Raw genomic sequence first — 15,438 nt, 5'->3', positions numbered from 1 at the left:
TAAATGTATGCATTTTTTCCTTTAGTATGTACTGATGGTCTAATCCTACCCACCACCTTGGGATAAAAGTGGGAAAAAACCTTCAATAAAAAAAAAAAAAGAAAGCTTTGTTTCTGGCTCTGCAGAATACGGATTCACAATTCCCCACACTTATAATGTGTTGCTCCTATTACTGAGCCCAGGCCTTTAATGATAGTTTACCTTATCAGAGCTTGAATGTATTCACGGATTCTAAAAGAAAGGCTATAAAGCAGAAGCTTTTATGGGGAAAGGTGGCGGCACTAAAGGATGATTTGCCAGGGCTCATGTAATTCATACATTGAGTCATCAATGTGTTGGTGTACATGTTGCAGGAAATTCATTGGCTGATGAAGCTGCAAAGGCAGCTGTTCGGACTATTTTAGCAGCTGCAATTACTCGTTCACATAAGAGGCAGGATGATCACATATGGCTGTGGTCAGTGCTTTGGCTAGTGGCGAGCCTTACCTAAAGGCTATTTAGCATAATACTCCTATCTATTGAGTACTGAAACTAATCCTTTTATTCTTAGGGTGGGGGATCAAGTTATACCCAACGAAAACCGGTTAGAATTAATAATAGCTGATCAGGACGGATGAGAGTATGCCTATGCTGGTGTGGTGGCTACAGTTTCTTTACTACAGAAACATTGCTGGTGGTAGAGACTTTATATATGTAAAAACAACAGTTGATGGACAGAATGCAGAACAATGTCATACATTCACCCCAGTACAGAAATTTGGGTCTAAACCCATCGTTTTTTTGCTAACCATGCCATTCCAATTTGAACCTAGCTATATGCAAATCAGTCTTGACCCTGTGCCCCAGTCCCTGGACTGGAAACAAGCATCCTAGGACCGGTTTCAGGCTTTCAGCCCCCATCAGCCAAAGAGACAAAAACAATTGTCCTTAGTTGCAACATTTGTGACCAAATTAAGAATTCCATCGTTACCCGCCCACCACAGACACCTCTTTTAGTTTCAAATAAGCCATTTTAAGTCATTACAATCTGTCTATTTTGATCACCGCGGACCACTCCATTCAGATGATACCTTTAAATATATCTTAGTGGATGTTGATTCTGAATCTCAATTTCTATGGGTGTGGCCATAGTGATCAACTGATGCAAGAAGTGTTATTAAAGATTTGCAAGTCTTTTTCTGTGCATATGCAGCGGCAGGATTCCATTCGGATCAGCGACCAGCTCTCATCTCTAAGGCTTACCAGGATACTATGTGCACCCTTGGTGGTGGTGTGCATTTTTCTGCCCTCTATCATCCTGAGGAAAATATGATTGTGAAATGGAAGAACTGTGACTTGAAGCAGTCCTTAACAGCTGGAGTATTAGGTTTGGGTTGTAGTTGAATCCATCAACTGTATAGAATCCGGAGAGCATTAAATAATCTACCTAAAAGATCGTTGGGTGATCGGACTCTCTATGAGGTACTCTTCTGGGTCCAAATGATTGTTCCAGATCTTGATAATCCTGGCACAGTGGCTGGTGATTCGCCCTTTGACATCAATGAACGTTTCGCTGCCTTACAGGAATTGTAAGACTTCCAAGATGGGCACTCCAGTTTGAATTTTAAACCTTCTGTCAGTGACGAAGTGAAGGAGCAGCCAGTGGTCTTTGGTTAGATTCCTGAAGTTGGCGATCTAGCCCGAGATCAGATTGCAGATAAAAAGAGTTTGCCTCGTCCTACTGTGCACCAGTGTCTGTCCTTGCCGTCAAAGGTAGTCGAACTGTGATTTTGCCACTGCTTGCTGGATGTAATTAGAAACAAAGCACTTCCATTGATCAGGTTAACCCATGTGGCCAGTCCTCCATAGTAGGCCACTGTGGTTTCTGTGTAGTTCCTTGCCACCTCTCTCTACTCAGCATGAAATCACTCTACATGCGCTATGCAGTCTAAATCTTTCAACACTCTGGCAGGGATCTTCAAATGCTGAACTTTCAAATGTACCAGTTAATGATGGAAACACAGGATGTGTTTCAATTGTGAGTTTAGCGTTTACCACCGCTGCTCCTTGCAATGAAATTATATACTATCAACCAACTTCGGAGTTGCCTAACAGCTCTGCTTTGTCCCATGTGTTACCTGTTTGTACTCAGACTGTCTCTGGTTATTTTGTCAACATTGATGGTTTTTCCTCAGACTCTTCATATACTTCCCTGCATGGTGCTCATACACTTTTCCTTTGGCTGAAACAGACTTATCTGATTCCTCCAAGGTCCGACTTTTGGATTTTTTTTTCATTGTTTGTTCTCCTCCTCTGGATGGGATCTGTTACAGTTTTCTTTCTACCATTGAATGGACCCTATCTTTCAGATCATACTTCACCAAAACTGTTAGCTGAGGTGCTTACGTCCCTTTCTTCATCACATAAGGTCAGAAGTCTTGCTCCTGGTGAACATTACTGCATTCCCTGTCCATAATGGTGGTGTTTGGAATAAAGTTCCCAATGACATTTTTGGCCCGAAAGAGGCATTGCAAATTCAGGTTCTATTTCTGATGAACGGAATGCTATGCTATTTCTAATATGCTATCCAAATTAGAATCGTAGCCTGTATTTGAGAATTAGGATTTACATTTGAAGTCTGCAAATTATGGTGAAATGTTTTATTACCATCATTATGGATATAACTATTTACATGGAGCGAGTACCCCACATGCTGTTTCTGATTATATACAGTTCCCTTATTTTTCTGGTCAAGTCCCTATACACCCAGTTTCATATTATGAGGTTACACCTTCCCCAGCAAAGAAACATAAGCTCACACAAAGAAAACTGATTTATTCAGGTTCATTTATTTCACAACAGGCCCTGAGGGGTTATAAGTATTGGAAGGACAATATTGAGCTTAATCTGTTTCGGGTACACAACACTGGCAAGTCACTGATGCTTTATATAGGGTTTGTCTGATACCTTGCCAAACAATCTTTTTAAACAAAACTGTACTACAGACTATATGTCTTGGATTGGTTTATACTAAAAATTTCAATATGCCAAGCATTCCCTCTCTTGCAAAGTTTGATAATTGACAACGGTTTATTCATTTCACAGAAGTGCAGCTCAATGAGATGGTGCAAAATGGAACTTACAATTCGTCACTTTCTAGTTCAGATGGTTGATTATTGTGTCCAATTGATACCAATGAACCCCCGTTTTTTAAACTCTTCCTAGGGTTTAAAAGCAAACAGACCAGACCCCTGGTATATTCAGTCGCAACACTCGGGGGTAGTTACTACCAATAGGGTAGAAAAGTTATGCAAGCAATGGTTAGAACATTCCACCTTGTTAGCAGTTAAAGACCCTTTATCTCTTCTTTCAGATAACAATGTTTTATAGGTTTTTTTGTTGGTTCTCAGTGCTCCTCGTTCTAAACATTTTATATATGCTACCTATAATGAAATTTGGAAAATTCTCAACAAGAAGCTGCTCAATGGTAAAGACAAATTAATAAGGAAAATTTAGAAAAAACCTTGGCAGTTGTTGATAATGGAATAACCACATTGTTAACAGGTCTTTATTCGTTGAATAATATTGTTTCATCTGCATTTGATATCACACAAAATTACATGTCTGTGCTGGAACATGGCCAAAGTCAGTTGAAATCGATTTTGCAATTAAGTTAGCTATCGCAAGTTTTAAAATCAAATCTAGTGCCATGGAAATATTTGAATGCAACTGAATTATTGTTGCCTTATACTTTGACATGCATGCAACACATTATGGCTAGAAAAGACACAACTTACACTATGCTTAATTTAGACCATTTAGAGAAGTTGCTTTTAGTGTAGCTATAAATCCATCAGTTGTCTGGCTATTCCACAGTTTAATTTCTCTCCCCATTTTAACGTTTAATTTCACGCCATGTCATAGATAATTTTATAGTTGCAAATATGAGTCGATAGGTGCACGTTTTTTACACGAGGCATGGTTTCTCCCTTATCAGTACATATGCATGCATGAGAACAAAGAGGTTTTTATTAGTCTATATGAGTGTGGAACATCTTTGGGTCACTCCGTTTGCAATAAGATAACACTTCATGGTGTTTGCAATGCGTCAATGGCTAATCTTTCGTGCTATTTAAAGGGTGTTCCTGAACGATTTATAAAGTCTGAATTTTTGTTGCTTTCTAATGGGAGCTGCTTAAGTTGTAATTATCAGAGCTGTTGCAGGAGGAAACAAGGTGTCCCTTATATAGTCACTGTTTCCAAGGTTGTGACTTGCTGAATGAATGTCTGATATCCTCCCACACGTTCTATTGGGGAAGTTACTTTGTGGCTGAAGGTCCCTCTTTCCAAAATTAGCTTTGATAAATTAAGCAGACTGAAATGTTTATTGCTTCAAAAAGATGTCTTTAACATCTGCCCGAAAAACTTTTGATCTCCAAGTAACCCATTCCTCGTCTGAGGTACAATCACTATTACGCACTAAAAATTCCACAACATTTTGGTGAGCTGGTACACCTTACTTTCAATGCTTCTAATACAGCTGGAGTGGCACACTTATTTAAGTGACTGGGTCTGGATTTGTTTCTATGTGTCAGACTATGCTTGGTGTTATTTATCTTTTATACATTTGTTGATTTTGAAGGCATTTCGATTGTATTATTCCTTCTGGTTGCTATTTTGGTTCTATTTTTGATGTTTCACAATGGATGTCCCACACAAGTCCTAAAGGTAATGAACTGCCACATATCATCCTGTTTCGTGAATGCATGATGCAGTATTTTGGAGAGTCTTTGTCCTTGGAACTGAATGAAAACTGGTCTATGACCTTTCTGCCGGTGTGGTTCCAAAGAGTGCGGGCTTTGTTTCACTGCCTATGGTGCTCTTTTGAGTGTGCTTTCGACTTGCGCCATGGCTATGCAATTGTCATGATCTCAAGACATAAATCAGCGTGTGCATCAGTTGTGTTGTACTGTGATTTAGCTCCCTTTCCTGCAAGATGCCTTCTATGAGCTGCCTTTGCCAATGCAGAACCTTCCTTCAGGTTTCTGGCATCTAGTTCCCCTTCTGAGGCTGCACTCCTGCCACTGTTGCCGTCAATTGCTTTTGAATGAGCGGGAGATGACTCTCTTTGTCCTCTGGATCTTGTTCTTCAGGCCTCTGTCGATGTACTGCCCGCGAATGCAGGCTCAATCTTGGGCTTCAACAACACTCTGGATAAGGAAGTGGTGGACATTTTGGAGATGCCGTATTTCAATTTGTATGCCTCCTAGTCTCTTTAATTGGCTTTTTTGGTTTATTGAAATTGTTTTCCTTCATTTTTAGTAGTGTGCATGCTTTTTAATTTGCAATTTTATATGGCTTTCTGCATCTGCATGAGATGCAAGGTTTTTTACATATCATTATTATTGCTTATTTTTATATGTCGTCTTTCAGATGGATGTTGTTCAGCTGATATTTAGCCTCCATTTTAGCTCATAGTTTTACCGTTGTATCTTTTCCTAATAGTGTTCTAATCATAATTAAATGTATGAACAGCTCACCAACTATACCAACCACGGTCAAGCCAGGAGTATAAATAAAAATATAGTGATTAAGATCCTACTTCTAATTCCATTGTCAAAATAAAATAAAGCTAACTGACTGCTTTCAAGACTCAGGAGCAACTTAATGACAAACTGGGGGTGTCAGATTTCTCTTGAAGGAGTTTGCTGCCCATCTTACTCAATTTTCTAGACGTTTCCTTTGGAAATAAATAAAAACTCTTTCATTCTAATTACTTACATTTTTTATTTCATTTAGCATCATTTAAGAAAACGAGGGGGAGAAAAAGAGACAGAAGAGTAAATCTTTAGAAAGGCAATGCTGAAAAATATTTTCATCCCACTCCTTAATGGTGTTTTTCTGGAGTATTCAGATAGCAAACAGTCCTTTTTACAGCCACACAAGCAAAATATGAATTGCACCCGTAACGTCCTTTCCGCTTTTCTAATAATAAATAACCGTGCAAACCAAAAGAAAAGGGTACACCACCCAATGGTTTTTGGAGATCTACACTCCCCATCGCTCATATTTCTTCAGTGTATCTCTGTAGTTTAACAAATTCCTGACTCTAGCTTAACAGATTCACAGCAAGCTAAGTAGCACTCCTAAACTGAGAATCTTATGAAGATTATATTATTGACATTTGGGGGAAATCCCACTGAAAAGCATTGGAGGGGTGACTTCTCTAAGGGCTACTTTGTGATAAGAAAGGATGTTCTCTCAACAAAAAGATTAATACTATTTTATTTTACACAGGAACTATTCCCAGATCATTAACTACAACATATTGTTCAGACTGCCATTCATCACACAACATAAAACATTTGAGGGCTGTAAGGCACTCGGCCAGAAAAACATGGCTGCTATACAACACCCTTGAAGGCCATACTGTTAAAATAACATCTTCTGGGTGAAAATAACTCACCTTAGCTAAAATGTACTTGTCTTGGTCAAAAACATGGTCAACAATTGCAAATGTGGACATGCTGTTCGCTTTTTGCAAGCCATGAACTTCTACTCTTGTAACTGACTATACTGAATACAACCCCCATTGTGAGGATTTCAAATAAGGACTGTACACTGTAGGTTTACTAGGGAAGGCAGATGTATCCTTGCTGATGGATTCTCTTTAGCAATATAAGAGATGTGTCGAGGTTAGTCAGATTTAACAGTGTCTCAAGGCTTTCACCTTGTAGCCTCGTTCGACAATAAAATTACATCGACAAACCTATAGGCCACCATGTGCTGCACTGCATGACCTTCAAAAGAAACATAAAATAACATTTTTTTTTGCCTGCCATCAGTTCCTGCAAGGTCGCTGGCAAGCAGCTCACTCTGGTAGACAGCTGAATTTTCTCCCACATGATCAATATTATATGACTGCACATCAACGGATGATGTACTAGTATTGCAACTACTCTCCAAAGTGGAATGACTGAGACAATAAACATATGCTCCAGTTTCAAGTGAAAAAAAATAATAATCATATATATATATATATATATATATATATGTATATATATATATATATATATATATATATATATATACATATGTGTGTGTGTGTGTATATATATATATATACATATACATATGTGTGTGTGTGTGTATATATATATATATATATATATATATATATATATATACACCTTTCATCAGCCTGAAAGCCAGAACAAGCTGCAAGTAGATGTGCAACTTAGCAATGACCTTGCTCAAGTATCTATAGTACTCAAGGTTAACCACCAGTAGGCACTACACGTTAGACTGAGTGATTGTGACAAATCTTGCTGTGTATGAACCCTTTCTACTTAGGGTTAAGAATTGCTCAGTAAACTTTTAAATACAGATGTTGTGATTATTGCAGTTTTTGTGCCTTCCTTTTGCTTGTGTGCATTCTTTCAATGACTTCAGCTCATGGGGGTCCTTGCTGCGAGCGTCGGTCTTCTAACATCCTGCACACCCACATGGAAACCACTTCAACACTACCGTCGTCATATTGCATGATGAATGGGTGACCCTGGAAAAAAAAGAGAAGAGTCAGCTTTGGTCACAAGACTAACTAATCCTACCCAAGCCAGACTATTGCATGCACGACGGCCACTAGTATTCAAGGTTACAAGACAATAGTTCTTATGGCAGCCCCCTGTGCAAAGAATTGAGGCTTTGGTACTCATAGTGAGCATCAATGTTTAAGCACACCAGATTCCAGATCTCAGAGTAGCCCTCTGTATTTCAGGGCACCACGACTCAGAGAAGAATTTATTGATTGGCTAGATCCGACATAATAAAACATAAATAACAAATGATTTACATTTGGTAACGCTATTTCAGGTGGCTACTCTATCTGACTGCAGATTCCTCACCTTTAGAATAGCCCCAGGTGCCAGACTGTACCTGGAAGAGGTGAATAGTACTGTTCTTGCCCGCCGATAGATGGCGTCGGGCAGCCCCACGCCCACTCGGTTCCACCCCAGAAGTGACAAACTGAGCGACATATACACGCCACCCTGCTGCCTGAAGTCAGTTTTTTTCTCTGTCCGAGCTCTTGGATACAGAATCCAACAATGATCAGAAGTACCAGTGTACTAGACTAGACTATTTCATAGGACGAGGAGGCAGGAGTGTAGTAGGGAATCTTCATTTAGACAGAGTCCCCATTAGAAGAACAATTACTAACCAAACTACTGATTCCTCACCTTTAAAATATCTCCAGGTGCCAGACTGAATCAGGAATATTTGACAGCTGCGGTCATGTGCACAGCTAGGTGGTGTCGTGCAGCTTCGTAGTACAATTGCTCTGCTCCAGAAGTGACAAAGTAGGCCACATATAGGTGCCACCCTTGCATGCAGACTGACGTTTCTTTTTTACCCTGTCCCCTCCTTCGACTGCAGAGCCCAATAATCAGGAATAGCAGTGTACAGAACTCTAGATTTTTACATTTTTTAGATTGAAAAATAGACCATTCCACCGAATGGGGAGGTGGGAGGGTGGAGAGGAATCCGTTTTTAGATAGAGTATTCACTAGAAAGACTGTTACCGAAGCTAAATAACTAGTTATTCTGATGGACACTTCTTACGAAAGTTTTCTCAGATGTAATAAATATCAAAGCGATACAAAAGGGGATGATGGACGGAGCGTTTGAACAAATCAAACACTCACCCCCAGTCAACTGATCTGGGTTTAATCCATCACCATTCTTTAGTTCACTCAGCCACCCCAGTTCAGACATGGCTATATGCAAATCAGTCTGACCCTGTGCCTTATGGGAACAGTCCAGCCCGAACTGCCAAGCCATGTCTTCCTTGGACCGGAAACAAGCATCCTGGGACCGGTTTCGGATTCATAATCCTCATCAGCCAGGCTATCTTGAATCCAGAGGCCAAGTGAACAAGGGACTCACGTCTGAGCATACCCTGCCACACTTAGGGCGAACAAAGCGATACAAAAGGGGATGATGGACGGAGCGTTTGAACAAATCAAATACTCACCCCAGTCAACTGATCTGGGTTTAATCCATCACCATTCTTTAGTTCACTCAGCCACCCCAGTTCAGACATGGCTATAAGCAAATCAGTCTGACCCTGTGCCTTATGGGAACAGTCAAGCCCGAACTGCCAAGCCATGTCTTCCTTGGACCGGAAACAAGCATCCTGGGACCGGTTTCGGATTCATAATCCTCATCAGCCAGGCTATCTTGAATCCAGTGGCCAAGTGAACAAGGGACTCACGTCTGAGCATACCCTGCCACACTTAGGGCGAACAAAGCGATACAAAAGGGGATGATGGACGGAGCGTTTGAACAAATCAAACACTCACCCCCAGTCAACTGATCTGGGTTTAATCCATCACCATTCTTTAGTTCACTCAGCCACCCCAGTTCAGACATGGCTATATGCAAATCAGTCTGACCCTGTGCCTTATGAGTGGCAGGGTATACTCAGACGTGAGTCCCTTGTTCACTTGGCCACTGGATTCAAGATAGCCTGGCTGATGAGGATTATGAATCCGAAACCGGTCCCAGGATGCTTGTTTCCGGTCCAGGGAAGACATGGCTTGGCAGTTCGGGCTGGACTGTTCCCATAAGGCACAGGGTCAGACTGATTTGCATATAGCCATGTCTGAACTGGGGTGGCTGAGTGAACTAAAGAATGGTGATGGATTAAACCCAGATCAGTTGACTGGGGGTGAGTGTTTGATTTGTTCAAACGCTCCGTCCATCATCCCCTTTTGTATCGCTTTGTAATAAATATCAAAGCAGTATCTATAAAAGTGATGGATCTGGGGCATGACTCAGATTAAGCAGTCCTCCATGACCAACCAGGCGAAATGCCCTTTTCGTCAGACCTGGCTGTCAAGTTAGTAATGCTTGACAGATGTCCAAGACAGATAATCCTCGTGCCAGGGCACTAGAAGCAGCCGTGGCCCTTGGTGTAATGGGCCTTCCATAGGCTACTTCTTGGTCAATGTTTAGCAGATCTTTATGCAGAGGGATGGCCATCTTGACAAGGCCTTTTTCTGTGCTGATTTGCCTTTCTTTGCCCCAGAAAAAAAACCATCAAAGATCTCATTGTCCACCTGGTGGTCTTTGGTGTGATTGATTTAAAAGCTTAAGGCAATTCTGGGGTTCAACCAGTGGATTCTCTCCTCCTTCTTCGAGGGGTAAGGAGAAGCAAAGTACGTTCGGAGAATGTTACATTGCACAAAAAGCGGTCACAACTTCGGGCAAGAAGGCCACCCTGGTCCTTAACATCGCTTTGTCAAGTAACAAAAGAACAAGTTACTTTCCTCCTTTAACACCTTATCTGGTAGAGACTCTTATCTAGCTGCGTACTCCTTACCTTAGAATATTCCCCAGGAGTCAGACTGGATCCGGAAATTTTTGAGCAGTCCCCTTGCATGCCGGTAGGTGGCATTGTTCAGCTCCACGTAGCGTTGTCCGCACTGGAAGTGATGAGTACATTGCTTATGCCTGCACCACACCAGCGCACTGAACTCGGTTTGTGACAATTTTCCATGCCAGATGCACAGAACCACGTTGAGGTCGTTTGACCTCTATGCCAAAGTGAGGTCCTGAAGGATCTCTTTAAGGTGAAAGATACATTTTGGACAGTGGGGAGGATGGGAGGGTTGGTAAGGAATCTGAGGCTAGACAGAGCCTCTACCAGATAAAGCATTACCGAAGATAAGTAACTTGTTCATCTGGTAGAAACTTCTAGCTGCAGATTCCTTATCTTAAAATAGATACCAAAGAAATCTCTCCCCCGAGGTGGGTCAGCGACTTTGTTACACCAAAAAGTCCTGGAGGACTAGATGAACGAAATGCCCATCACGGCGATCCAGACTGTACAGTGAGTAATGCTTGGCAAATGTGTGTGGTGATGCTCATATTGCAGCCTGACAGTTGTCCAGGACTGGGATTCTTTGAGCTAGCACAACAGTCGTAGCTTTGCCTCTGGGGCGAGCGCAGAAGCTCTCAGAAGGTTGCTTCTTGGCCACTGTGTAATAATAAAATAATCATAATAATCCTTATTTGTAAACCGCGAACATATCACACCTTAAGGTATCAAAGCGCTAAGGGCCATCGGGGAGATTAAGTGAGCTATTGCACAGAGTCACATGATGCTGAGCTGAGCTGCCACTTGAACCAAGAGCCTGCACTCCGGAGTCAGCCGCTCTGGCCGCTGCTCCACACCACTCCCCTCAACCGTGTAGCAGATTTTTAGACATAGTATAATCCAACTAGCACTCTTGTGTACTGTCTTTGCTTTCTTTGCATGCACAAATCCATTAAATAGTTGAAAATCCACCTGGAATTCTCTGGTAGGATCAATGTAGAATAACTGCTCTTTTTGGATCCAGTCGGTGGAGTCTCTCCTCTTCCTTGGTAGGATAAGGGGGGCAGAAAGTAGGCAGCGTGATGTGTCTTACATGAAAAGGTGTGACCAGCTTGGACCTTGGGTAGGAAGGAGGAATGGGTCCTAAGGACTAGCTTGTCAGGAAAAAACGTAGTATATGAGGTGTTGACAGAAAGGTCTGTAATTCACTAACCCTCCTGGCAGATGTTATGGCCACAAAGAAGATTGTTTTGATGGCAAGCAGTCTCAAAGGACAGCTTTTCATGGGCTCAATGGGCTTAAAAAGGTGAAAACTAAGTTAAGATCCCATGTTAGCATAAAAAATGGTATAGAGGGGAAATGTGCTGAAAACTTTTCAGGAAAGGCCGAGATGGCCGAAAGATACCCTTTAACTCTGTGCAAGCAAGGCTTTGTCTGGCAAGAGTTAAGGCAAACAAAAGGACTTCAGACAAAGGTACAGAGAGAGGATCAATGGACGTGGTAGCACACCAGGCCATAAATGTATCCAATAGGCCCGGCACATACTTTTTTTGTTGAGTGATGTCTAGCAGCCAGAATGACATCATACACTTCTGGAGAGTGGTCGAAATCTCTCAACTGTTGCCGCACAATCTCCATGCATGTAAATGAAGAGTGTGCAGGTTAGGTTGCAGGACCCTTCCCTGTTTCTTCAACAGGAGATCCTCCTGAAGTGGCAGTCCGATCGAAGGACAAATGCTCATGCTCAGGAGCTTGGGATACCAGACTCTCCGCGCCCAATGCCGGGCCACAAGAATAAATTGGGCCCGCTCGTTCCTGATCTTCTTGAGAACCCAGGGATGGAGTGGTACTACCGGAAAGGTGTTCAGGAGTACTGAGTTCCACTTGAGACAAAATGCGTCTCCGAGTGAGAGTTGCCTTGGAAACTCCATCGTGCACAAGTGCTGATATTGCACATTCACAGCAATGATAAATTGATCTAACCAAGGACCTCCCCAATTTCTGAAGAGACCTTGCACCACCTCCAAATGACAATGTCGTTCATGATACGCGAGACATCAATGGCTGAGTTTGCCCTCTCGAGTGTTCAGAGAGCCTGCCACATACTAAACCACCAGGAAAATTCCCTGACATTCCTGCCATGTCCAGAGACCCATGTCATCTTGACACAGGGTCCATGACCCCACCTAGCCTTGTTTATAAGAATGTATAATGGCGGTGTTATTTTCCCTGAACACTCGAACCAGTCTTCCCTTGATGGAAGAAAAAAAGTTCTGAATCCTAGGCGAATCGCTCTCAGGTCCAACACGTTTATGTAGTATTGAGATTCCGCCAGGGACCAGAGTCCACTGATTGCCACCTCTCCAAGATAGCTGCCCCAACACTGGAGTGGCACATCTATCACCACTCAGATATCTGAGTTGGGAAGGGAGAGAAGTCTTTTGTTGAACCAATCACGATCCATCAGCCACCACTGCAGATCTTTTGCAGTTTCTTCCAATGCCTGGACCAGGTCAGAGAAATTCCCCTGGTGCTGCACCTGCTGGGACTTCAGATACCACTACACAACCTGCATATGCGAATGGGCATGTTTTTCCAGCAGGATGCAGGAGACCATGAGACCCAGATGACTCAGTGCCGGTCTCACTGAAATCCAGGATAGAGGCTGAAACATCAAAATCATAGCAATAATATCCTGGACTGCACTGTATCCAGAACAGCTCCAATGAAAGGGAGTGTCCAAGAAAGTGTCAGGTGTGACATCCACAAGTTTAAAGTGAACTCCAGTGAATACAGGAGGTCCGCTGTAATCTGGAAGTAGGAGACGACTCCCCGGGGTGAGCCCACCTTAAAAAACCAGTTGTTGAGGTAAGGAAAGACTCGTGCCCCTACCCTCCGCAGAAGTGCTGCAACCACCACCATCACCTTGGTGAACACCCAAGGGGTGCTGCTGGTAAGGCAAAAGAGGAGCACAGCGTACTGATAATGCTAATGTCCTATCGTGAACCACAGTTAACGTTGTTGGGCAGGCAGGACAGAGATATGGAAATAGGCATCCTGCAAGTCCAATGCTACCTTACAGTCTCCAGGGTTGAGGGCAGAAAGGACCTGAGCCATAGTGAGCATCTTGAACTTTTCCATTTTCAGGAAGTACTTGAGAGGGCGTAGGTCTAGTCTGGTGCGGAGGCCTATGTCCTTTTTCGGTACCAGAAAGTTGCTGGAATATTAACCATGGCCTACTTCTGCTGCCAGCACCTTCATATTAGCTCCTTTGGCCTGAATAGCCAGCACTTCCCGTTGCAAAAGCGAAAGGTGGTCCTTTGTCAGCTGATCAAGGGATGGTGGCAAGGGTGGTGTGGTCTATTGGAAAGGTAGAGATTAACCCCGATGGACAATCTGAAGAGCCCATTTGTCTGATGTTATCTCCTGCCATTGGGGCAAGTGGTGCAGAATACTGCCACCAGCTGGGTGCCCATGATAGTCGGAGGACATATTAAAAGGGTTTGAGGCTTTAGCTGCCGAAGGGGGAGGGGGGATTCGGTAGACCTCTGCACGTGGTTCCTACGAGGCTTGTGGGAGCCTCGTCCATGATCACGAAAGGATCGAGGTGCCTGCTGGTTGTGGTGGCTAGGGGAGAAAGGATGCAGTTGATAGCCCCTACCATAGCCACGGAAGGAGAGGAAGGTGGAAAGTGGCTGTCATCAAGCCATGGTGAGCCCCAACTACCTAGTGGTGGCAATACTATCTCTAAAAAGTTCAAGTGCCAAATCCGGATGTCCATAAGGAATGCCTGGACATTCCCGAAAGCCAGTTTTTTTCAGCCAGACGTGATTCTGAACCGCCACAGTGGAAGCAATGGCTCTGCCTAGTGAGTCGGTTGCATCCAATCTGCATCTGATTGTAAACTTTGCCGTATTCCTCCCGTCAGCAATAACTTGGGAGAGTATGGCTCGGGTCACCTCTGAGACCATGGACAAGACTTGCGCAACCAAATCCTATACAGTATAGGAAGATGGGCCCAATATGCACACAGTGTTCAGTGACTGAAGTGCAGGGCTGGTGGAAGAGAAAATTCTCTTTCAAAAGGTATTCCAGCCTCTTGGATTCCCTATCTGGTGTTGTTATAGGGAATGCACCAGGGTTGTTTTTGGAGGTGGAGTCATGGAAAATAAGGCGCTCAGCAGTGGCATGCTGGGTGAGATAGGCTGGGTCCCTGGGTGTGGGGCAATGGCAGTAGAAGATGGTCCTGTGAACAGAAGTGCTTGGCCCAGACCAAAGCAAGACATCAGTGAGGGCTTCATTGAAGGGGGGTAGGGGTAATGTAGGAGCACCTCCGGTTGAAGCACCTCTGTCCAGACATTGGCTTTGACTTCTAACATGGGCAGCCTCAGGTCCAGGACCTCAGCAGCCACATGATTCACCATCGCAAAAGAGTCACCTTCCTCTGTAGACAGTGCGGGAGAAAAGAGGAGGTAAGTTTCTGGTGAGGTGTCTAGACCACTGGCATCGGCCAGATCCTAGTACCGGGTATCATCGGCCATGGACTCTCCTAGGGCGTCGTAATAACCATTGTGATCCTCAGATCCCCCTCCATTTGAGTTTTTCAGAGAGCCCTTAAGGAAAATTGGGTTCCATCTCCAATTTCAGCTGTGTGGGTGTGGTTGGCACCGGAAATGACGTCATTGGAGGCAGGTCTGGCTCTGTATCGGACTTAGGTATTCTTACAATGGGTTCAGCGCCACTGGAACCGTTCGCAGACGAGGTCGCGAAATTGCAATAATCTGGATCCACAAACAGATTCTGAAGTTTTGACTGTCACAGAGGGTGAACCTACCAACAGTAACCAAGTCGGAGTCCCTTTGTGCTCCGGGTGCCCGAAGGCGCCCAAGAGGGGTCCGGTCACCCAATAATAAGGCTTGTGTCCTCATAAAATTCTCTAAGTTGGACGGGAAACTCAGGAAAGCGAAGAGCAGACCAAGGCTCAGGATCCACAGAGATGACCTGGGAGCAGAGTCTAGACTTATGGCATCGTTCCTGCAAGGTGTTCGATGAATCGAATGAGCGCAAAGCGTTGAAGACTT

General features: G+C 43.4%; 1 protein-coding gene across 2 annotated transcripts in view; it reads right to left on the bottom strand.

Moving 5' to 3' along the window:
* Nucleotides 1–7,123: 7,123 nt before the first annotated feature.
* The window catches only part of MAP2K5 (mitogen-activated protein kinase kinase 5), a 1,262,070-nt gene continuing 1,253,755 nt past the window's right edge, over nt 7,124–15,438 (bottom strand). For both annotated transcript variants that reach the window (XM_078683055.1, XM_078683056.1), the window contains one exon: nt 7,124–7,537. In XM_078683055.1, coding sequence (XP_078539181.1) covers nt 7,433–7,537 — 105 coding nt within the window. In that variant the 3' untranslated portion in view covers nt 7,124–7,432. The remainder of the gene's footprint in view (nt 7,538–15,438) is intronic.

This window comes from Lissotriton helveticus, chromosome 3_1 (assembly GCF_964261635.1).
Source record: "Lissotriton helveticus chromosome 3_1, aLisHel1.1, whole genome shotgun sequence".
Taxonomy (NCBI): domain Eukaryota; kingdom Metazoa; phylum Chordata; class Amphibia; order Caudata; family Salamandridae; genus Lissotriton; species Lissotriton helveticus.
This window is presented reverse-complemented; position numbering and strand designations above follow the sequence as displayed.